Source organism: Pseudorasbora parva, chromosome 11 (genome assembly GCF_024679245.1).
Source record: "Pseudorasbora parva isolate DD20220531a chromosome 11, ASM2467924v1, whole genome shotgun sequence".
Lineage (NCBI taxonomy): Eukaryota > Metazoa > Chordata > Actinopteri > Cypriniformes > Gobionidae > Pseudorasbora > Pseudorasbora parva.
In genome coordinates this window covers 13,061,687-13,086,292 of record NC_090182.1, presented here as the reverse complement: position 1 = coordinate 13,086,292, position 24,606 = coordinate 13,061,687, and the positions used below count along the sequence as shown (strand labels likewise).

The window sequence follows — 24,606 nt, the reverse complement described above, 5'->3', positions numbered from 1 at the left end:
TTAGTACAGCCTTATAAATCAGCCAAGTGACCACCGAAATATACAAAAACATAATAAGTATGTGATTTGATTAAAAAGGCAGGGTCTCAAGCTCCCTGGTGCACACCACTGTTGTTAGGAAGACATTAAAATCCTTTTGAGATAACTCAATTGGGTTACTCAAAAATTACTTCATTCCATGATGTTGAAGTCATGTGAACAAATGATCTTAGTTTAACTTGATTGATTCATGTGGAACCGATGTACATTATTAAATCATGTAAATCCCACACACCTTTTTTTTCAGTGCATAGTTTTTGATATAGTTTGGACCAAAATGTATTTTTGATGCTTCAAGAGCTTCTAATTAACCAACTGATGTCACATATGGACTACTTTAATTATGTTTTTATTAGCTTTCTGGACATGGACAGTAAAGTGTGCATAGACTGCATATGCTCTGGGACTTAAATATAAAATATCTTAAACTGTGTTCCGAGAGGTCTTACGCTGTATGTAGTTATAAGACTTACGGGTGTGGAACAAGTCATTAATGACATCAATTAATTTTGGGGTGAACTAACCCTTTAAATTGTCTTGAAAGGTGCTCATTCATTTTAAAATGTATTATTTGCTAGGAAAATTTGGGAGTCCTTGACATAAAAATATTTGAGAACCATTAATTGAGAGTGGGATCTTTTGATTTAAGAAGCTTAAGGAAACACTTTAACAATTTAAAATAACCTGGCTTGCAACCACCAAAAACTTCACATCTAGCTAAATCCATTCCACTGTATCCACAAATAATACCAGCAATAGAACCACGCTTCTTAAATCATTGCCAAAAAAGGAGGATATGTTTACTTGTGTCATTGTAAGTTTGTTTTCCTGCTGGGCGGGGTCTAGTACCTCCATCCCAAGCAGAGAGAAGCAACAGACTCTGAACCAGCCTGAGACCCTTCACACCTCACCATGCGCTGCTTTCTGCTATTAACACTGTTCGCGGTGGCGTCAGCGGACCGGCTGCCCCGCAGCTGCGGCACCTGCGACCCGAGCCAGTGTGCGCCGCTGCCGGCCGAAGGCTGCTCATCCGGGACGCTGTTGGACGCGTGCGGCTGCTGCGAGCTCTGTGCGTCTGGAGTGGGAGATCCGTGCGGGGGACGAGGACCCTCAGCCAAGCGCTGCGCGTCCGGGCTCGAGTGCGTCAAGAGCGACAAAGACAAGAAGAGTAAATCAGGGGTCTGCATGTGCAAGAGCAACTATCCCGTGTGCGGCACTGATGGCGTGAACTATAAGAGCGGCTGTGAGCTGAGAGCAGCAAGTGTGAAAGCAGTCAAGGAGGAAAAACCCGACATTAAGATTCAGAACAAGGGCAAATGCGCTCAAGGTGAGATGCTTTAACACAATACCTTGACTGCATTTGTCAGTCAACACTTTAATAACTTTAATTAATAATTTAAAGGTTTACATTTAATAATGCTTATCATCAGTATAAATAAATGTGGATATAAATGTCATGAAAGTTTATAGAAATAAATGGCTAGCACAATAAACCATTAATGGGCCTATCATTAAGGCTAATTTTAAGCACAAGATAATGGAGGACAAATGTCACTATCTAACAATTCCAATTTCAGATTCTGCTGTTTTGATATGGACGCTTAAATATAACAAGCATGTGGATTTGGGCTAATGCATTATGTATTCATGGAATTCAGATATTTCTGAGTGTGATTCAAGTGTCTACAAATGTTTCGGGGCCACTGTAAACTGTTGCTAAATTTGGTAAACAATAATGTTGTTTAATTCATCTTTATTTGACAACTCAGATTAATTATGTCTCTTGGGCCCCAAACCAGAAGCAAAAAACATCATGTGCCTGTGGTTAATATATTTTTAATGGCTCACTGTTTGAATTCAGATGGACTGTTTATGCAGTTAGAAGATTGTTTTGAAGTAACCTCCCACAGCCATTTAAAGGTCAATTTTTTTTATCTAGTGTAGAATTTGACCGTGAAGCCTGATATACAAGGATCAGATTGTACGTGCAGAAAAATGAAATGCACAGCTGCATCAACAACTACTTTGCTACTCGGATACATTTTTGCCTTGTTAATGCCCTACATGATCCAATCGCTCACATGATTCAGCTGTCATGTGCTTTGTATTTGGGTTTATATTCCCCCGGGTTCACTAATACATTGACCTGTAATGTCCTGATGTAGTTTCTCCCCGGGACAAAAAAATTGTACACACATATACATTGACAGTGTTAAGGCAACAACGGAACAGGCCAGAGGTCATTGTTTTCATATAGGGTGGTAACGTTCCACTATCCCTGAACAGACATGTCTGAAATTCCATCCTCTCGGGTGGATTTTCAATACTGAAAAGCGAGTTCAGCCCTGATCAAATAGCAATGTCTCGTTTAGCCAAACACACAGACAGACTGTTGTTTTAAAGCAATGTCAGTCCGCTTGAATCAGTGAACCTGCATATAATTCATTATAACAGCATTCTGGCGTGGGATTAAATGAGCCAGAGGATATGAGAAAAAGCTTGCAGAGCTTTCTCTGAGACCTCTGGCTTCTGCTAATCATCCCATTCGTTGACAATATGACAGAACTCAGCAGGAGGGGTGCAACCTGTGCGATTTGATTTACCTTCACTGTAAGAAAAATCAGTTGTTTTTACAGAGAAAAATAATTCTGTAAAATACAATCAAAATGTAAACGTGTCATTTACCAAAATCAAAATTATTTAAATGAACTATCAAGGCCACAGTGCTATTAAAATCTGTTTTGTACCTTTACTGACAAGAAATAACACATGAGGTAGAAAACCACATGATCAAGGTTCATCACTAGTAGCTTTTTTGGGCGGCAGTGGCTCAGTGGTTCATGTAGGTTGTCTACAAACCGAAAGGTTGGTGGTTCAATCCCCGGTTCCACCTGACCAAGTGTCGAAGTGTCCATGAGCAAGACACCTAACCCCAGCTGCTCCCGACGAGCTGGATGGCGCCTTACATGGCTGACACCGCCGTCGGTGTATGAATGGGTGAATGTGAGGCAAAAATGTAAAGCGCTTTGGATAAAAGCGCTATATAAATGCAGTCCATATATAAATGCAGTCCATTTTCCACAAGCTGAGGTAAAGGTTAAATGATCATTTATTAAACAACATAAGATGTAACATAAAACCCTGTACTTAACTGATAAAAAGAGGAAATATAAAAAATAAAAACCTGTACAATAAAATGGGAATTGAAAATGAAAACCTATTAAATGTCATACATTCTGAGAATGTCAGTTCACGGTTTGTTCTTTTTTTTTACTTCCAAAACAGTATATTTTGAATTTCATTCATCATTTACTGTAAAATTATATGAAATGTAAGGTTAGATCTGTTTGTCCAGTTTACAATGGGACAAGTTTTAATTAAGGTGGCTAAACTTAAACAAATTGCTATTTGTTGTTGGTGTTGTTGTTGTTGTTGTTTGCATACCATGGATGAGAATCCTAGGGGCCCCTGACAAGACATTATCTCACCTAAAATATGTTCAATCCTTGTGGTGTTCTTACAGGTTTAACAGTATAGGCCTTACTTATCGATGTATTGCATAATTGAGGCATTTGCATATTGTAATGTTTAGATTATTACTTATATTCTAAGGGATCATAGTGTAAATAAACATGTAGGCCTACAAGAAAAACTGATTACAATTAAAATAATAATTGCATATTTTAAGGCGCATAGTGTCCCCTGAAGTCCTTTTTTAATATAGTCAATGAATGATTGTTCAGCCTACATATATATGTATATGGCCTATGTCTTTTTTTTTCTCTCAGAATTGAGATACGTCCCAAAAAAGTTTCTTTGTGAGATAAAATGTCGCAAAAATGTTTACCCAATAATGTAAATTGTCCCATGATTTACTTACTCTAGGTGTATATGACATTCTTCTTTCAGACGATAAAATCTGAGTTAGAATTGAATTATTAAAAAGTCTTTTTTGAAGTCCATAAAAGTGCATTATGTCCATCATAAAACTGTTCCACATGGCTCCGGGGGATTAATAAAGGACTCCTGAAGTGAAGCTATGCGTTTGTGTAAGAAAAATATCCACATTTAAAACTTTACAAAGTAAATTATCTAGCTTCCGGCAAATCGCCTTCCGTATTCAACTTACGGAAAAAGCGTAAAATCCGCCTATCGCGGTTCAAAATACTTACACTACGTCTGACAAGCGTATGTGCAATGTCGTCAGTTTTATGACAGACATATACACTTTTATGGACTTCAAAAATTATCAAAAGTCACTGCTATTATAAAGCTTGGAAGAGCCAGGACATTTTTAATATAACTCTTGTGTTCGTCTGAAAGAAGAATGTCATAGGCCTACACCTGGTTGGCTAGAGGGTGAGTAAACTGGCTAATTAAAAAATGTTTGGTGAACTAACCGTTTAATTAAAAATTCATAATTTTGTGAAGTCATTTTTGACTCTCATGACAGTTTTGGAAATAAATATTTTTTTGAGTAAGCTTCCTATCGCTGTGGTCGTTGTATCATATGTCCCAGAATTCCCATGCTGATAACCTAGCAAAGCATGATGATGATTATAATATGCAACTTGAATGCAACCTGTAAATCATGTTGTGTCTTTCATGTCCAATACAGGACCAGTTATAGTGACAGCTCCAGGAGAGGTCTGGAATGTGACTGGATCACAAGTCTTCCTTAGCTGTGAAGCCATTGGGATACCAACACCTGTGCTCACCTGGAGAAAGGTTATAGAGAATATATTTAAAATAAATCTATTGCTTTTGCATGTAATATTATGTCTGAGCTGTTATTTTTTTCATGCATCAGATCAGCACAGTCTCAAGTCCTATATGGAAAAGAGGAAGGATGTGTTTGTGCGTACTGTACGGCTCCAGCTATGTCAAAGGATGTCCACCACTATGAATAACACAGCGCAGAAACAATAGCACCACGAACAAGCGCAGGATCAGGGCAGGAAGCACTTTATCAAGCATGTCATCAGCAGTTTTCCATTCTAGAACTAAAAGGAGACAGGATTTCTCCTTAAAGATAGAATTAAAGAATTCTGTGGGTCTGGATTCTGCTTTGTACTGGCTCTAGAGTCACTAATATGAAAAGTCACAGTGGATGATCGGATGCAAAAAAGGAGAGATTTCCCAGGGGGAAATCCCTCTCAGCTTCAGGAAATCTGAAACTCTGGGAAATATTAGTATTTAAACATAAATGCTCTATGTCATTTATCGGTAATGTGGGCGGTATTTTCTTATGGGGTTTCTGATGATCAGATTAGTCATGCTTCATAAATGGTGGAAACTAGATTATGTCCTGGCTACAGAACTTCATGCTTGCTTCAGACCGAGGCCCTGGGATATTTTTATTACGCCGATAAAGCACTGTAGATACAGACTCACTCCAAAACTACTTTCTCTTGAGAGCAAGGAAGGAGATTAAAAAGTTGAAGCAATTAAAAACAAAGTCTGGTGGACAGGAAAGAAAAAGACAGGAAGAGTACATTTGCATTTCTGTCTCTTTTTATTCATTTTGATATTGTCATCATAGAACGACAACAATAATAATTATTATGTTTATTATCTGCTGAACACAAGAAGATATTTTAAAGAATGTTGGAAATGATTGGCTCATCAACTGTTTGGTTAACCATATTCTTCAAAATATCTTCTCTTGTGATCAGCAAAGGAAAGAACATTTCAAAGATTTCAGATATCACGACAGACAGCATATAAAAACTGCAATACATCATTTTCTAGTTTAGGATCTATTATTTCTGGTTCCACATGTGGTTATAGTTTAGAGAAAAACTTATAAAATCTTTGCTTATCGGTACAAATTAAACATTTCTTCTTGTACGGTCTGGTGAAACTTAAACACACATATCATAACCACAGAACTAAAAGGGCTGTAAGTTGCAGCAAAATCATGTGCTTGGCGATTTATACAGTGAAATGTGTTCTGAATTAACGCATAGAGTGTAAAAGTAAATGTCTTTATGGCTATTGTGATTCTCATAGATATCTGATAGCAAAGAAAAGACTGTGCCGCTCCCAGGGGACAAAGAAAACCTGGCCGTCCAGACCCGCGGAGGCCCGGAGAAGCATGAGGTTACTGGCTGGGTGCTAGTAAGTGTGTTTTAACTAAATATAAACTCTTTCGTTTATCTTTCCGCGTATAACTACTACAAGTTTTCTGCTACAAGTTAGGAATGTTGTTTATTTCGTACACAAAATCTGTTGCAGCAAGAGGCTTATCTCAAGTTACATTTGTTTGGAGTTTTCTGCACTTATCGAAACATTCAGAACAGATTGGGTGAAAACTACGGCTGATGGCCATCTGTTGCAGATATCTCCTCTTACCAAGAATGAGGATGGCTCCTACGAGTGTCACGCCAGCAACATCAAGGGCGAAGCATCGGCTGTGGGCATCATCCACGTGGTGGATTCCATCAATGACATTCCTCCCAAGAAGGGTGAGTGAGCGCGGTTGAACCACAGTTGACTGATCTGCAATAAATCAGTCCATTTGCGCCTACTTCATGCTTCAGGATACATAAAAAAGGCGCTTGCATTAGTTGAGAATGCGTGCGCATTTGTATGGGAGCTATTTGTGCTGCACATGCCTGTATAGAACATGTCCCGCCAAGCTGTGTTTTCTTAACCCACATCACCTGCCAGTTCCCTGTCAGCAAGATGGTTGCAGTGACAAGTTTCTACAGTTGAATGATGGCAGCCCATAAAACAACTTTAAAGTAACATGCTCTGGTTTTCAGTCAATCAAAAACTAATCAAGGGATATTATCCCCTTAAAGGGTTAGTTTACCCAAATCACCCAAAAAATGAAAATGTGATGTTTATCTGCTTTCCCCCAGGGCATCCGAGATATAGTTGACTTTGTTTCTTCAGTAAAACACAAATGACGATTTTTAACTCCAACCGTTGCAGTCTGTCAGTCGTATAACCCATGTCAATGGTTACACATGAGAGTATGAGAACTATGAGAGTAAAAAAAACATGCACATACAAATCCATATTAAACTCTGGCTGCGGCTCGTGACGACACATTGATGTCTTAAGACACAAAACGAATGGTTTGTGCGAGAAACCAAACAATATTTCTATCATTTTCTACCTTTTATTCTTTGGTTTCTCGCACAAAGCGATCGTTTTTCGTGTCTTAAGACATGCATGTTTTTTTACTCTCATATTTCTCATACTCTCTTGTGTAACCATTCTCATGCATTATACGACTGACATACTGCAACGGCTGAAGTTAAAAATCTTAATTTGTGTTCTATTAAAGAAAAAAAAAGTCACACATCTTGGATGCCCTTGGAGGTAAGCAGATAAACATCAAATTTTCCTTTTTGAGTGAAATATGCCTTTAAGGCATGCTCTAAAATTCCAGATTGATTGAATGATTTCAAAAGAATGGCTAATCACCATTTACTCGCTCTCATGTTGCTCCAAACCATTACTTTTTTTGACATGACAACTCAAATGGAGATGTTTACAAGCTGCTGTTCCCTTTTCGAGAGTACTCTTGTACTGCGCAAGTTTAGCTCATGCTATAGGTTATACTCCTTTTCTCGAGAACATTGAAGTCAAAAATTATCCTTATAATTTGATATATGTAAATCACAGTGCAGCTACACAGCAGACCGAAGCAGAGCATACTAGCACGCTGTTTGGCTGATTGACGAGAGCCTGAGGCCTATAGAAGTGTAAAAGTTATGAGTCCCAAAAAGAGGCCGAGTGGTGAGCCTCATATAAGGGTATATGTAGGGAATTTATATTCCTGTCATATCATTTAGATAAAAACTAGACTGGACAGAGTCTGGCCTTATAGTTATTGCAAATGTGTTATACATTTGTTTATATGGAATTTAGATAAAATCTAGACCGGACAGAGTCGGGCCTTATAGTTATTGCAAAATGTTTATACATTTGTTTAAAGTGAATTGGATAGAAACTAGACTGGACTGAGTCAGACCATGTATGATATTGTAAATGTCTTAAACATTTGTTTATATGGAGAATAGGTAAAACCAGACCTAATAAAAAAAAAAACTGTAAGACTTAATTTTCATTGGTGTCTCTTTGTCTCTGTATGCAGTGAAGGATAGCGAGCTGTAAGAGGACGTGGACTCAGACTGAGATGATGATGAATCAAACTACGCCTGTGCACTGAGGACAAGCACGCAGCTTCTAGTGTAATCACTGCTCACGCGCACCGCCTGAACCACAAACAGCAACTCACACGTGGGCACTTTATTCTAGGTTGTTCAGACAAGCTCTCGACAAAAAAAAAAAAAGACCCCAACATTTCTCCATTCATATTCTTTACCTCACTCTACAATCTGTCTGCCCGCAGAACAACTTCGATACTGTAAAGCACCGACCGGGACCATCAGACTGATTTTCCAAGAGATATTCGCGCTCATACACGTGAATTCATATCTCAATGCAAACTTTCAGGCATGCACATTTCATGCCATTGAAGCTCCCAAATATCTGGTCTCCACTTATCATATGCATGCTTTGCTTCTCGTTTTTATTTTTTAAGATAAGTGTTTGACGATACAAGTATTTTAAGCATTCCTTTAGTTTTCCGTTTGAGTCTATGGTGCTGAACGGACAACTTATTTTTAATGTCAACTGTATTTGTGCAAATACTTTTTGGAAGCCGTTCCTTTAAGGATCAGTTAACGAAAAGCTTTACTTAATCCAAATCAGAATTGCCCAAATGTTTGGCAACAAAGGGCCAAACATCTTGATTGAGGACAAGTAAATGTGACCATATAAAAAAATTACATTTTATTAATTCACTTATATTCTCTGCATTTAAATGAAGAAAAAAAAATTTAAACAAAAAGATAAATTACCTAATTACATAATCACATAAATATGGTGGATTTTCATGTGAAATCAAACAAACGGAGAAAGAGAGACACTTTCAGCTTATGACATGATCATTTAGTTCACTGAACAAAATCACACCTACTGTAGTTCAGAGGTTTAAATTAAGTTTATGGGTTGTAAAACTGAACAGCTCATTTATCACTGCCTTAAAAGCATCTAGATTTCCTTCTTTCCTTTGGGTCCTAAATTGCAGTAGAATTTAGTGTGGTCCTCTAAAAGTCTGAGCATCTAATGCACTTGTTTGTATTTTTTTATATTTGCATAACACCAATAAATAAAGATGTACTTTTGAGAGGCATGGAGTGTTATGTCTGTATGAAAAACTAAGCAATTAAATCTGCTTACATTTTTTTTTTTTTAAAAAGCTTTATTTTATTCTGATGTAAGAAGACCAAAACATTGATTTCAGAACTATAACGCATGAAAAACAAACATAAAAAGTACACAAGCCCAGCAGCTACTGCAGGAAGTGCTGTCGGGATCCATTCAAAATCATTTTCCCTATGATTTGTGCCTGCTTCCTGTTTTTCATAATCCGTGTGGCTGTTCAGCTGGTCATCATCCGTGGGGCAATGCTCATAGACATCAGCTCCTGGAATAAGAGCTTACAGGCGTACGGCATCCTAACCAAAGATATCTGAAAGAACAGGTCAGAGGAAGAGGTCATGAAAGATGTAATTTTAACATCTTGAATAAGAGTTCTATAATATGCTCATTAGACCCTTTATAGGGATAGTTCACCCAAACTTCTGTCATTTACTCAGCCTCAACACAAGTTGTTCAAACCTGTATGCATTTCTTTCTTCTGCTGAACACAAAAGATATTTTGAAAAATATGGGTAACCAAACAATGCATGCATGGAGAGAAAAGAAATACCATGGAAGTCAATGGGACCATCAACAGTTTAGTTACTGACATTCTTTAAAATATAATCTTTAGTGTTTAGCAGAAGCACAGGTTTGAATTTCCATTTTTGGGTGAACTATCCAGAAGTTCCAAGGCTTGCTGCTTGTGTGTATTAAACTAACAACCATCCCAAGCCTTTAAAAGAATTGTATGTAAGAAATGTAATTTCAATTAATCATAAAATGGCCCAGATATGTCTCTAGACATTAAGAAAGCATGTTAATTTCAAATACTTATATCACTGACAACAGTAGTCCGGCCAGAATATTGTCAGTTAAAAGTTGTTGTTGCAGCCCTCAACTGATGTTGATGTTGACATGTTGTGTTTTGGCCTGAAGCTCCACCCTCCACCTATCTACCAATCACGAAGTCAGTAGTGTTTCGGCATCCGGGTTGCCAAATCTGCTCTAGTAGCGGTTGCAGCTAAAAACGTTCCTGCAGCCTATCTGGCAACCTCGAGTCGGAGGGGAGGGGGAGAGGGGATATACTGCTCTAAATCATTTGAAAGTGATTGCAGTAGCAGTTTTGGCCACAATCTTTCCTTTAAAGCCGCAATGAAATAGTATAGAAGACAGATCTTTTCTTTATAGTGATGAACAGAGTGAAAAAGATCATCAAAAAAGAAACTGTAAGGCGGGTCTTGGTTCTATCTATGGGTTGTTGATTGGATTGAGGCAGATCTGAATGCAAGCTTGTAATAGATTGTAAGAAAGGGGCAGGGTTTAAGTCCAGCATACGTTGCCAGAGAAGTCTTGAAAGAGTTGACATTTTGATTAAAAATTAAGAAGTTAACAAAACAAGTGTAAACATTAAATATATTCAATGATGAATTATTCACAATAAAATTAGCATATACAGTGCATCTGGAATGCATCCAGAGTGCTTCACTTTTTCCACATTTTGCTATTTTACAGCCTTATTCCAAAATGGATTAAATTCATTTTTTTTCTTCTCATTTCTACAAACAATACCCCATAAATGACAATGTGAAAAGTTAAAGGGAGTGTCGGTGCACAGCCATTTTCAGATTTCTCCAGAAATGTTAAATTGGGTTCAGGTCAGGGCTCTGGCTAGGCCCCACAAGAACATTCACAGAGTTGTCCCATAGCCACTCCTTTGTTAGCTGTTTGCTTAGGGTCATTGTCCTGTTGGAAGATGAACCTTCACCCCAGTCTGAGTTCCAGAGCGCTCTGGAGCAGGTTTTCATCAAGGATGTCTGTACATTGCTGCATTCATCGTTCCCTTGATCCTGCCTAGTCTCCCAGTTCCAGCCGCTGAAAAACATCCCACAGCATGATGCTGCCATCATGCTTCACTGTAGGGATGGTACTGAGAGGTGATGAGAGGTCCCTGTTTTTTTCCAGACATGATGCTCGCCATTCAGGCCAAAGAGTTCAATCTTTATTTCATCAGACCAGAAAAGTTTGTTTCTCATGGTCAGAGTCCTTCAGGTGCCTTTTGGCAAACTCCAGGTGCTGTTTGGCAACTATTCCATACAGGCCTGATTGGTGGAGGGCTGCAGAAATGGTGGTTCTTCTGGAAGGTTCTCCTCTCTTGACAGAGAAACGCTGGAGCTCTGTCAGAGTGACCATTGGGTTCTTGGTCACCACCCTGACTAAGGCCCTTCTTCCCCGATCGTTCCGTTTGGCCGGGGCGACCTGCTCTAGGAAGAGTCCTGGTGGTTTCAAACTTGTTCCATTTACAGATGATGGCAGCCACTGTGCTCATTGGGACCTGTTGATGCTTTAGAAATTGTTTTGTACCCTTCCCCAGATCTATGGCTTAATACAATCCTGTCTTGAAGGTCTACAGTGAATTCCTTGGACTTTATGTCTTGGTTTGTGCTCTGATATGCACTGTTAACTGTGGGACCTTATATAGACAGGTGTGTGCCTTTCCAAATCATGTCCAATCAACTGAATTTACCACAGGTGGACTCCAAACCAGTAGCAGAAACATCAAGGATGATCAGTGGAAACAGGATTCACCTGAGCTCAATTTTGAGTGTCATTGCAAATGCTCTGAATACTTATGTACATGTGTTTTTACATGTTTTATTATTTTTAATAAACTTGCAAAGATTTCAAAACAAACTTTCACATTGTCATTATTGTTTGCAGAATGTTGAGGAAAATGATTAATTTAATCCATTTTGGAATAAGGCTATAACAACATAAAGTGGAAAAAGTGAAGCACTGAATACTTTCCTGGTGCGCTGTATTTAGAAAATTGCGTGAAATTTGTGAAACAGTCAGACCTGATCAGCGTTTGCTCACCTGTGTCTTGTTGCGGCAGCCCCTGCACTCATAGGTGTGCGTGCGGGTGTTTGCGATGGCCATGAGGCCGCACAGGTTGCAGACATGGACCTGGTACGGGTCAGAGGCCTCGAAAAGCCTCTCTTTCAGGAACTGAGCGGCACCGTGAGCGATCTGACAGTCACGTTCCATCTCTCCAAAACGCAGCCCACCATCACTGGAGGAAAGACGGCAGTGTCAAGATCTGATAGGTGATTTACGCATAAGAAATTGCATGTATTATGGTGCTGCCATCTCACCGTGATCTACCCTCCATGGGCTGTCTGTTGAGAATCTGGACCGGACCACGGGCTCTGGAGTGAATTTTATCGTCCACCATGTGCTTTAGACGCTGGTAGTATGTGGGTCCGATGAAGATCTGTGAGGTGAGCTTACGGCCAGTGAAGCCATTATACAAAACCTACAAATAATAAACACTTCCATGAGCACCATGCTGTTTCAACACATTTAGTGCATTCTTAAAGGAATAGTCCAACTAAAAATTTAAATCCCATCATTTACACACCCTCACGTCATTGAACACCTGTATGAATTTCTTCAGCGAAACATCAATATTGTGAAGAATGTGGGAACCACAGTTTCAGTTCCCACTGAATGCCACTGTATTTTTGTCCACACACATAAGTGATACAGGTTTTAAAAACTATATGACCGTGAGTAAATTATGACCAAAAGTTATTTTTTGAAAGGACTATCCCTTTAATAGCACTGCTATACTGGCAGGTAGGAGTTCTTCACCTCATTGCCTCTCAGATGGTAACCATATTCTGACAGCAGGTTGGAGACCTTTTGTACATTCACAGCATCGTTGAATGGTGTGGCGTCACCAATCTCCCCTTTGTTAGCAGACACCTGAATGGAAAAAGAAACCGTGATCAGAACTGCTGCATATTTAACACAAAAATGGCTAGGGTTGTGAATCAAGAATTGGTTCTTATTCAGTTTAATAGAACAGAATGATGGTTTCGTTAACACAATCTTTTTTCCATGCAATCCTACCATCAATAGGAACATGACTAGTATAGTTTGAGTCATCACTCACAAATACTTTCAAATCAAGTCTCAAATCAGCCGATTGAACGAGTCAAAAAAGATCTTAGGTGTGTTCGAAGAAGCTCTGCACAGACTGATCGGATAATGTTAATATCAACATTTACTAATACACTTTTTAAATTAAATAGTTTTATCTATTAATATTTAAAAGGACCCGAGTTAACAAATGACCACTTGTGTTTTTAACAAAGATCAATAAAGATAAATACTGTAATAAATGTATTGCTCATAGTTATTTGGTCAATTAATGTAAAGGGTTACCAAAAAATTCTGTGTATAAAGAAGCATACAAAATATAAAATAAAAATTGAATCATTAAGATACCTGAATAATAAAGAGGAAATCGGAAGTGGAAAAATTTACAAAGAACCAAACATGCCAACATGATTCAGCTGGAGAATCTTTTGTAGGGCACTTGTCAAAACACATGTTCCCTGAATAAACATCTACCACTAATGTAGACAATGAGTTGGAAAGAGAAGCACGATACGTATGATTACGAGCAGAAAACCAAAGTACCTTCCCTTGCAGACACTCGATCAAATGGCCGACTGTCATTCTGGAAGGGATGGCGTGAGGATTGATGATGATATCTGGGGTGATTCCTTCACATGTGAATGGCATGTCCTAAAGAAAATTCACAGTTCAAGTCAGACACACACTGCATCTGCGTTTGGGTCTCACAGTGACTGTTTATAATGCCTTCAGCTGCGAAGTCTCTCTGCTATCAGGAGCTGTTTAAGAGCCACATCCTGTGTATAGACTGAAGGCTAAACTAAACAACGCTAGCATACACAGGTAGACAGTTACATTACACAAGTTGAGTGAGTAAGATTTTTCTTAATACTTTTATTCAGCAAGGAAGCATTAAAATGAATAAAACAGACATTAACATTTATATAATGTTACAAAAGATTTCCATTTTTAAAAAAAAGCTCCTTTTTTGAAAATTCAATTAATCAAAGTACCCCGACTTTCCAGCATTAATAAGAAAAGTTTAATTAGCATCAAATCATATTAGAATCAATATCAATTCATATCATGAATCATTCATATCAATGAATTCTGAAGGATCATGTGACACTGAAGAATTGACTAATGATTTGAAATCCCAGGAATAAATTACATTTTGAAATATATTAAAATAGAAAACCAATGCAATGATATTTTGCAAGTACACTTTTAACTGTATTTTTCATCAAATAAATGCAGCTTCTGTGAGCATAAAAAACATTTTGAACGACCACAGATTTTTGAATGGTAGTGTACACTTACCTCTTGTCTGTACTGGATACCACAGGTACCCTTCTGACCGTGACGACTAGCAAACTTGTCTCCGATTTGTGGTATACGAACTGAGCGGACCTGCACAAAATCAATTTACAATTTGCATTAACAGGATTTATTAATAAACAAATTATTTTAGTGGTCTTTGAAAGGGAGGAAAACACCGCATTTGGGTTTGGAACATACCATATATATATATATGTTTATTTTTTTCAAATCAGTACATACTCTAATTTTGCAGAACTTGTAGCCCTCCTGGTTTAGCGTGACCATGACTTGGTCAACGATTCCAGTTTCACTGGTGCGCAGGAACGTGCTGCAGTCTCTCTTAGTGTAGCGACGGTTGGTGCTATCCAGCTCATCGTCATTCTCAGGAAGCGTTACAGTTTTGCCAATGATGACGTCCTCACCAGACACACGTACACCAGGAGCAATCAAACCATCGTCATCCAACTTGTCATAGATGGCATGTCGCATGCCTTTAGAGAAAAAAATAAACCGAAATAGTAATAATGTACAGTTTGAAGTGTTTCGAAACACCATGTTCTAACCAAGCATGATGTGGTAAAACAACAAGAAATTCAAAATAAAAAAAATGATCTCCATTTTAAGGTTTCCAGCAAATAACAGCATTACACCTTATTGGAACACAAATATATAAATGTATTTTCTGACTGGCTGCAATTTAGTTTCTTCATGTAGTCGAGGACAGAATTTTTTTTGTTGCTGCATATTGCATTGTCACTTGCTAGGATGAAAAGAAGAGTAAAATCACTAAAATTTCACCTTGACAGGTCTCTCGGGTGGGTTTCTCAAAGATCTCTTCTTGGTCAAAGCCTTTCTTAGATTCCTGTTCCTTGTACGAGCGGTAGAACACAGACCTGAGATAACACAAAAGTTTAAATCAAAACTTGAACTTTGTGAAAAATTATTGTAAGCATAGTTTCAGTGATTTGGCTAAAGTAGCTCAAATCTAGTATCAGATACCTGAAGAATCCACGGTCCACAGCCGAACGGTTCATGATGACAGAATCTTCTTGATTGTATCCAGTATATGATGCAATAGCCACAATGGAATTGATACCTTTTAAGGAAAATGTGTATATATTTACATACATTATACATTTTTTTGAAGTAAAATGACATCAATCATTGATACACTACTGTTCAAATGTTTGACATTGGTAACCTTTTTTTATATTTTAAATATGCATCTCATGGTCACAAAGTCTGCAATTTGGTCAACATACAGTAAAAGAGCAATTCTGTAAAATATTTAGTGCTGTCAAAATAAAAGTTTGTGTTTACATAAAATAAGTGCACTGTATATAATTATGTACATATAGACTCACACACACAAGCATGTATATATTTAAGAAAATTGTGTTTTATTTTTATATATATATATATATATATATATATATATATATATATATATATATATATATATATATATATATATATATATATACAATTTTGAATCAATATAATATAATAACATTTGTATATCACATATACATATAGCCATTGACTATACATGCAAATAATGCATATGAATGTATTAATATTATACATAATTATACACAATATATGTGTGTACTATGTAAATACAAACTTTATTTTGAATGCAATTAATCGATTGGACAGCAGTAGAAATATTACAATTTAAAAGCTTTTCTAATAAAATGTAATTACGGTGATGGCAGCAGCCATTTCTCCAGTCTTCGGTTTCACGTAAAACTTCAGAAATTATTCTAATATGCTGATATTCATTTATTATTTATGAATTATATGATTTTATTATATGAATAAATATAATAATATATTTAACATTTTCTAACATTATAAAGGTCTTTACTTTACTTTTGATCAATTTAACATGTCCTTGCTGAATGAAAGTATTAATTTCTTTATTGAAAAATAAATACATTTTACTAACTCCAAACCTTTGAATGGTAGTGTAGAAACAGATGCAGTACTACTGTTCAATGTAAGAATTAGATTACCTGCCGGCAGCTCTCTGAAACGCAGATACTCCATGGAACGAGTCGTGACTAAGGGTTTCTGGGGGTAGTAGAGCACATGTGCCAGAGTGTCCATACGTACATGGAAGTTGGTAATGTAAACTCCCATGGCTTGTTTACCCATAGCAGACTGGTACGTGTTTCTGGGAGACTGTAGAGAGGAGAGTGCAACATTTAGACAATATATTGCAGTTCTTCAGTTACAAATAGTTATATTTCAAACTGTTAAAATCCTCTAAAAATGTTAATATACCCACAATACTGCATGTTGTAAAAGGGTATTATATGGGACTGTACCTGGTTGTGATCAGGGAAGGGAATAATGGATGCACAAACACCCAAAATCATGGATGGATGGATCTCGCAATGCGTGTAGGTTGAGCAATAAGCCACGCCCTTCTCCTGAAGGTCATCGGGGGTCATGGCCAACATTACAGTTTCCTCCTCTAGTGTGTCAATATATTCAACCACACCACTGGCTACCAGGTCCTGCCAACTACACAAGAGACAGATACGCATTTATAGAGGAACAGGAAGAATCTGAAACCAGCCTGAGATGATATTCTTCACAAACGTACATACCTGTAGTTGTTGTACTCTCTCTCTTTGAGCTGGTCAATGTGTCGTCTCTTCAGCAGAAGTTTCTGTTTTTCCACAATAAGCAGCGGACGGCAAATCCTGCCAGCGTCTGTGTAGATCCTGATCTCCCTCTCACGAATATCTCTGATCATTGACACCTATACCACCATGAAAACAATCACAATTAGGAGCTGCATGCCAAATAAATGTTAAACTGGAGTGATGCACAGACTAATTGGAAAAGTGAGCACACACACACCTCAGACACGATGATGTCCATCTGTCTCCTCAGCTTTCGTAGAGTGTTCATCAGCTGCTCAGGGTCTTTGTGTATACCCACCCAGCAACCATTCACAAAAATTTTAGTTGCACTAAAGGAACAAACAAAGTAAATGTAAAAATTAAATAAAGATTATGTGAACAGCATGTGTTTTGCTTGAAGTGTGTCAATTTCAACGGTGTGGTGCTGACACTCACTCTGCAATAGCAGCAGGAGAGATTTCCTCCAGGTTCTCCATGCTCCACTCCTCCAAGAACTCAAGGATGGGGGATGGCTGGGATCCCACAGAGATGTAGGCCATGAGAGCTAGGTTCTTCACCAAACCTACAGCATGGCCCTGCAACAAAACAATTGAACTCCATCTTGATCATCTCAATGAAAACTTGAGCTGACGTTCACATGCATACTAGTGTTAAAAAGAATGCTACCTCTGGGGTCTCAGCAGGGCACACCATACCCCACAGTGTGTTATGAAGCTGCCTGGGTTTGGCCAGCTTGCCATCTCGTCCTATAGGCGAGTTTACACGGCGCAGGTGGGAAAGAGTGGAGGCAAAAGTCAACCTGTTCAACACCTATAAATAAAATTAAGTCAATGAGGATAGTGTGTAACCTGTTAACAAATGTATGCATTTATATAGAGAAGAAAATAATAAGGCAGGCAGAAGGAACAAAAGACGGAAAAACTAAACAAAAAGAACATCACCTGAGATACTCCAGCTCTGGCCTGATGGGCTTTCTTCACATCCCCCCAGTTGCCTGTGGCCAGGGAGTACTTGAGTCCGTCAGAAATAATGCGGGTCTTAATGGCCAGCTCAAGATTAAAGTCCTTCCCCCTGTCAATAAACTTCTGTGCATATATCCTGATCTCCTTCAGAAGGTTCTTGAACATTCTGGGAAAAACAGACACATAGATTTCAACTTTGGATGTGATGTCATCCTGAAACATGCACAAGCATTATTTTATTAATGCACCTTGAATGCTTAATGAAAAGTTTTTTATTCTAACCCTCTGAAAAGGAAAGCAAGTAAAGGTCCAGCAAGGTCAAGCCTCTTGTTGCCATAGTGATCTCTGTCATCCAGCTCTCTTCTACCCAAAGCAGCCAACAGTAGTCTGTGAACCATGTAACTAAATAAAGAGAAAGCAATCAGTTTCATATATTACACAAAATAAATTTAAAAAAATTAAATAGACAAGTGTGTGTATATATAGCCATTGACTTCCATGGTATTTTTTCCTACTATGAAAGTCATCGGCTACCGTCAAATGTCTGGTTAACATTTTTTTTTAAAATATCTTCTGTGTTCAAAAGAAGAAAGAAACTCATACAGGTTTGGAACAACATGATGGTGAGTAAATGACAGAATTAAAAATTTTAGGTGAACCTTTATAGTTTAAACTGTAATAATATACTGTGAAATATAAAGATTTTGATTAAAAACAAATAAAGTTAAAAAAAAAAAATTTTTTTTTACTGCATTTGTTTTTAATCAAAATTACATTTTAAATTATACTGTTTTTTAACTGTATTTATCAAAATCTTATGGACCACAAAAATGGAGGAGCAAGATTCAGCCAACAGGACAAAATCATAAAGCCATTTTACCCTAGAAAATATGCTTTCTTGGTCTCGCAGAAATCTGATACACCAACATGTGGTAACACCTCCTTCTGCAAAACCTCTTTAGCATATTTGATTCTTCTCTCTTTGGTGACACCAGGTTTAGCCCCTCTGGAGCCAATGAAGTTCAGAGCCACATTCTGTTCCTGAATCACAAAGGCCTCGTCCAACGATGGCTTCACCTGGAGAGAAAAAAACAGAGTACGCCATTATTAATCGAGCAGAAGCACTAATTAAATCTTGCTTCTTAATTAAAACATTTAAGGTGACATACCATCTCCATCATCTCAGGATCATCAAAATCATAGATGATGTGTTCCAGGATGTCTCTATCAGACACAAATCCCAAAGCACGGAACACAATGATGATGGGAACTTCTTGCCGGATGTACGGCAGAGTGGAAACAATCCTCTGGCCGATGGCACTTTTCTTTACTCCCTGGACAGAAAAAAATAAAAAATAAAAATAATATATTTTCCACAAGATTCTGAACATAAATTGTTCATGAATCCAAAAACTGAACAACATGGCTCAGAAAACTTGCTCACATTAGCAGATACTGACCTGTCCTCCACGGGCCATCATGCTGACCCAGATGGTGCTGGTGGGTCTGGAGGAGTTCTCCAGACATGACCTGCACTCACCAGTGTAAGCATATTTGGAGTCTTTCTTGGCAAACACATACACTGTGTTAGTGGCCATCTTTTCTTGAGCAATCAGGACCTGAACAAATGACAGGACACATATTGAATCGAAATTCAATTCATTGTTAAAGCAAAACAATTTATTTTATACTGCATATTATGATATGCTGCATGGCCAATTATTTGAACAAGAAAATTAATTTCACTAACAAAATATATTGTGTGTAATTTTGTTTTTTGAAACAAAACCGACCTTCTCTGAACCATTGATGATGAAGTAGCCTCCAGGGTCCAGTGGGCACTCGTTCAACTCACAAAGATCACGATCTGTCAGGCCGCTGAGCAGACAGTACGTGGAACGGAGCATGATGGGAATTTTGCCGATAAACGTTTTCTGATGCTGTGTCTGCTGTTGCTCTTCCCCATCCTTTATGATAGTCTTTGTGATGTCCACATACAGAGGGGCAGAATACCTGCAAGTCACAGTGTGCATTCAGATACAGCACGTAATAAAAGCACTGCCTTCACTTTTGAAACCTGTGGGACTTTTATGTTCACACTAAAACATGCACCTTAAAAATGCTGTAATTCTCTTTAATCATTGAATCGAGATTGCCATCTTTTAAGCAATGATCTAATTCCTAAATGACAACAATTCACCGGTGTCTATCAAACATTGCAATAATCACAGCAAACATTAAAATCTCTGTTTGCACTGCCGTTGACCCAGAGAGAGCAGTTGTCTTGTATAGGCATGAAACGCCTCCATAAACAGTCTTTTCAACCACGCACTATCATTCTGTTACAAAAACTCAGATTATCACAAAAATGTGTTTGGATATAAACACTGATGTCTAAGGTAGCAATCAAAATAGAGTAAATCACCTTTTGAAAATAACTTGACAACTTCAAATAAAGGTTGTAACGATTACATCGTTACACCACTAGGTGGTGACAAGTGACAAATGCATTTGTCATGGAATCCTTCATTACATAGATTAGTTCAAAAAACAGTGATTCATCAAGTAATGAAACAAGTGAAGTATTTAAAAATGTATGAATACAAATTTAAACTTTTTTAAATAGACGTCATTGCAGAAGTTCACATTTGGTCAGAACCTCTAGTAAATGACATGTTATTTTGTATAGTAGTCTGTTTAAAATTGTGGGAGAACCGATATCTCCATTTTAAACACACACACACACAAAAAATGTGATTCTAAAATTATCCAGAATCATGCAGCATTAATAAAGGCTACTGTAACATATTTAATGCACACATTTCTACAGTATCAAAATTACCAACAGGACCAAAACTTTGCTGTTGTACAAAATCTACTACGGTGGATGCTTTTTATCATCTAACTGAGTTCATACTGTAGCAAGTAAATGGTCTTTGTAGAATTCTAAAAACGTCCCCCTTCAAGTCGCGGTACATGTTTTAATGTGAAATCGTTACTTATTTGTATAGTTAGAAAAAATTACATTACAATATCCAGAAATCAATTTCAATAGTACACAAGTGGGTGGGCGAACTCTGGTCCTGGAGGTGGGGTGGGCGAACTCTGGTCCTCTGCAGAGTCATGCAGAGTTTTGGTTCAACCCTAAGCAAACTCACCTGAACAAATTAATTAAGGTCTGGAGGGTTACTAGCAAACCAAAGGCAGGTGAGTTTTATCAGGAAGAGCCAAATTCTGCAGGACTGAGGCTCTCCAGGACCAGACTTCGCCATCTCTGTACTAACACCAAGTCTACACTGGATGTGAAAAAACCCCCAATAAAACCCATTATAATCAGCAATGTTGTCTACACTAGATGCGGCCCGACACGACAAATCTCCAACAGTTAAAGGTTAACCTAGTTCAATTACTCTCATGGAGGACAAATGCTTTGCAACAGTCATTTGTCACATCTGGTGTAGACAACTTCTAGCTGTTTCGGCATGGCAAGTTTTTACATTTCATTCAAACTAAATGTTTTAATCAGTGATTCTATATGTATTCATATTCTATATGAATAGCAGGGACACATTTGTGTGCATTTTGTTTTGTGACTTCACCAGAACAAATAGTCCCCGCAATGGCATTAAGCGATAGATTGAAGTTCTCATCTGTGTGCCCGAATGCTGAGAGAGAACTGAACAGCTGCAACGAGCACTCGATAAAACAACACTTCTCTTATTTAACACAAACTAACAATCAAATTGCTAATCAAATGGAGATGTTTCTTTCTATTGTGTACATCCATGCTGTGAGATGTTTCAAAAAGTGGTGGGAACAAAATACCTGGCAAAAAGTGGTAGGGACTAGTCTGGATGCCAGCCGAACTTAGCCCCGCCCACATTTTTTTTTTTAGGTCGGGCAGTTCGGTCTGGCCTTGCTCCATAGAGGAGTAATTATCCCCGAACAGAAACCGTTCGGACCAATGAAATCATCAGGCTGGGCTTTAGACGATGACGGACAGATGATAAACAGTAATGTAATCATGCACGTCATCAAAGGGGCTTGGATTATATTTTTTCGAATCCTAAACGGAGAGCTTGTTTGTATATGCCTTCACCACAATTTCTTTCAGAAATGATCATCATGTTGGGTAAGTACTCTGTATATCATTAAATTATTTAATTTTTTTACAACACCGGCAAAGATCGTGTATTCCAGCCTGATTTCAGCGCGCGTGCAGACAGGGTTGACAAGTTTTTACAACAAAACCCGCCAACTACTAGCCCTAAAAAAATAGCTTCTCGAGGGGTTCTCTGGGGGGAAAAATGGCGTTTGGGGGGTAAAATGTGTGTTATTTTGGCAAGGTTGCCTGCTAAAATTTGCACTCATGGGTCTATATAATCACATAATTGTCACTTCAACCCACGGACATAGAAAACAACCCACAGGGGGTAAAAACGCGGACTTGACAACACAGTGCAATTGAACTATGTTGACATTTGGCATTGCGTCGCTTCGTTGCTCTGATTGGTTGTAGGTCTATCCAATTGATGTCTTTCCTGGTTCGGTTGAAACACGTCCCATAATCACAGCCCAATGGAGCAGTTTCAGACTCATATTCTGACTAGAATTGAGTATGACCACGTCAGGCTAGGTAGGGACATGTCCCAGTCGCAAATTACGCCTATGAGTTAACTTATACATTATTAGTAATATTTAAAGATGAACACTGACTGGACATGACTTGACTGAAGCGAGGTTTACATGTTTACCCATACATTTTAAGTCAATCAAAATGTGACAAATCAAAAATGTGAGAAACAAACGATATATTAGGCTTTTGAGGAGTATTTATTTATATCTTGATCTATCAGTCATCATTGTATTGCGTCATATTGCATGTTTCGCCCCACATTAAAAACTGCAAACCTTTGCTAATAAAACTTAGCATTTAAATATCATCTTACTAAGACATATTATTAGGAGATGTAGATAAACCGCTTATATTTATATGCACTTTATGAAAGTAGTCAGTATACAGTTATAAAGAGCTCATTGATACATTTTACAAACCATCAATATTTTAATCTACTTTCCTGCCATATAAATATCAGCAACAAATTGAACATTTTAGCTACATTTGGATTCTTTGAATATTTTTTTTCCTCCTCAAGTATGAATTCAAAAAAAAGTCTGATGTATGAAATATGATACTCAAAAAAAAAAAAATTCTAAAGGTTCAATTGAACTGTTCAAAACACTTGATTGGTCAGACTATTTTTTCATATGTCAGGATTTACAGGGTTAAACTGCTCTCAAACACTGAAGGACATCACTCACGTGAGATTTCGGAGTCTGGCTTCATTTGGCATCATAGGTGAGGGAGCGCCATCTCTTTCCCAATGAGTGGGTTTGGACAGGTAGATCTGCTCAAACTTCAGCAAGTACCGAGGCTGCAGAAAATAAATCAAAAGAAAATCAGACAATTAATTTTTGAGTCTCATATACACATATCTGATTTCAGGCACCGAATCAAGTCACTCACCGGCTCCTCCACCTCTCCAGATGTGTGCTGGGCCTCCGCCTGCAGGTCAATGGGTGGAGCATCCTCCACAATCCTCTGCACAGACATCTGGATAAACTCATCAAATGAGTCCAGCTGCTGTCGCACCAAACCTTTTTCATCAAAATATGAGCTAGAAAGAGAAGCAAGCAAAGCAAAATTTATAAAGTATAGATAGATAGATAGATAGATAGATAGATAGATAGATAGATAGATAGATAGATAGATAAACACATTGTTTTTTTGTTTTTAACCTGATGACAATCCAACAGGCCTCCTGCCACAGATCAGGGGTGATTTCATCATCATCTTCATCATACTGGATATCTACAATCATTACAGAACTTGAAGTTATTTAGTTAACGTTACACAAGGAGTTGATACATTGAGTGCAACAACAATAACATTGTGCTTACTAACAAATGCATTGCTTCACCTTCACTCTATTAGTCTAAAATGGAAGACACGCATTAAATACTTGTTCTAGATACAAAACTTAGAATTATTACAATATTAAGTTCGTTTGTTTTGCTTAACCTGCCAATTTGTGACAAAGCTAGCCTTAGCCTGTTAGCGCATAACTTTGTATAGTATAACTATAGTAACTAACCACATATTTCACTGTAATGGCACTAAATAGACACATACTGCACTTATATTACACACACATACCTTCATCTTGATCATACATGGTATTAACTGGTAAATAACTTGATTTCTGATTTAATTAAATGGAGGTTCTCCGCGCACCCCACTGAACGGCGCTTTATGCCTGTCTGAAACTGCGCCGCTACGAACATACGGCTACGGAATTGTACGTCACTTCCGAAGCAAGTGTTTTTATTTTATTCAAGCATTTACACGTTTATGATTAAGTAAATTATAGTTTAAGTGTTAAATAAAATAAAATATTTTACATGAAAACTAAAATGTTTTA

The 24,606-nt window shown here is 37.8% G+C and overlaps 2 protein-coding genes across 2 annotated transcripts; one reads left to right on the top strand and one right to left on the bottom strand.

Moving 5' to 3' along the window:
* The first annotated feature begins 890 nt into the window (after window positions 1-890).
* On the top strand, window positions 891-9,244 carry igfbp7 (insulin-like growth factor binding protein 7). Its single transcript, XM_067457131.1, has 5 exons — window positions 891-1,366; window positions 4,658-4,767; window positions 6,052-6,159; window positions 6,380-6,506; window positions 8,150-9,244. Exons 1-5 carry the CDS (start codon window positions 952-954, stop codon window positions 8,167-8,169), a joined length of 780 nt encoding a protein of 259 aa, XP_067313232.1. The 5' UTR covers window positions 891-951; the 3' UTR covers window positions 8,170-9,244.
* polr2b (RNA polymerase II subunit B) lies at window positions 8,836-24,459 on the bottom strand. Its single transcript, XM_067457130.1, has 25 exons — window positions 24,342-24,459; window positions 23,924-23,996; window positions 23,652-23,802; window positions 23,447-23,559; window positions 19,918-20,137; window positions 19,585-19,743; window positions 19,294-19,458; window positions 19,005-19,201; window positions 18,407-18,526; window positions 18,104-18,290; window positions 17,829-17,972; window positions 17,598-17,737; window positions 17,380-17,491; window positions 17,124-17,278; window positions 16,839-17,037; window positions 16,524-16,692; window positions 15,505-15,601; window positions 15,304-15,398; window positions 14,746-14,996; window positions 14,506-14,595; window positions 13,750-13,857; window positions 12,916-13,029; window positions 12,417-12,577; window positions 12,139-12,334; window positions 8,836-9,592 (listed from the first exon to the last, which is right to left on the bottom strand). The coding sequence occupies exons 1-25, from the start codon at window positions 24,358-24,360 to the stop codon at window positions 9,503-9,505; spliced, it is 3,525 nt and encodes a 1,174-aa protein (XP_067313231.1). The 5' UTR covers window positions 24,361-24,459; the 3' UTR covers window positions 8,836-9,502.
* Window positions 24,460-24,606: the final 147 nt, after the last annotated feature.

What these genes read in the sequence shown, in the direction of transcription:
- polr2b (XM_067457130.1), bottom strand. An exon ending in TGATGGCCCGTGGAGGACAG is followed by an intron (nt 19,459 to 19,584) that starts GTCAGTATCTGC and finishes TTTTCTGTCCAG; the next exon opens with GGAGTAAAGAAAAGTGCCAT. An exon ending in CTTGCTTTCCTTTTCAGAGG is followed by an intron (nt 18,291 to 18,406) that starts GTTAGAATAAAA and finishes TGTTTTTCCCAG; the next exon opens with AATGTTCAAGAACCTTCTGA.
- igfbp7 (XM_067457131.1), top strand. Translation starts at nt 952, where the DNA reads ATGCGCTGCTTTCTGCTATTAACACTGTTCGCGGTGGCGTCAGCGGAC. An exon ending in CTGTGCTCACCTGGAGAAAG is followed by an intron (nt 4,768 to 6,051) that starts GTTATAGAGAAT and finishes TGATTCTCATAG; the next exon opens with ATATCTGATAGCAAAGAAAA. An exon ending in AGGTTACTGGCTGGGTGCTA is followed by an intron (nt 6,160 to 6,379) that starts GTAAGTGTGTTT and finishes CATCTGTTGCAG; the next exon opens with ATATCTCCTCTTACCAAGAA.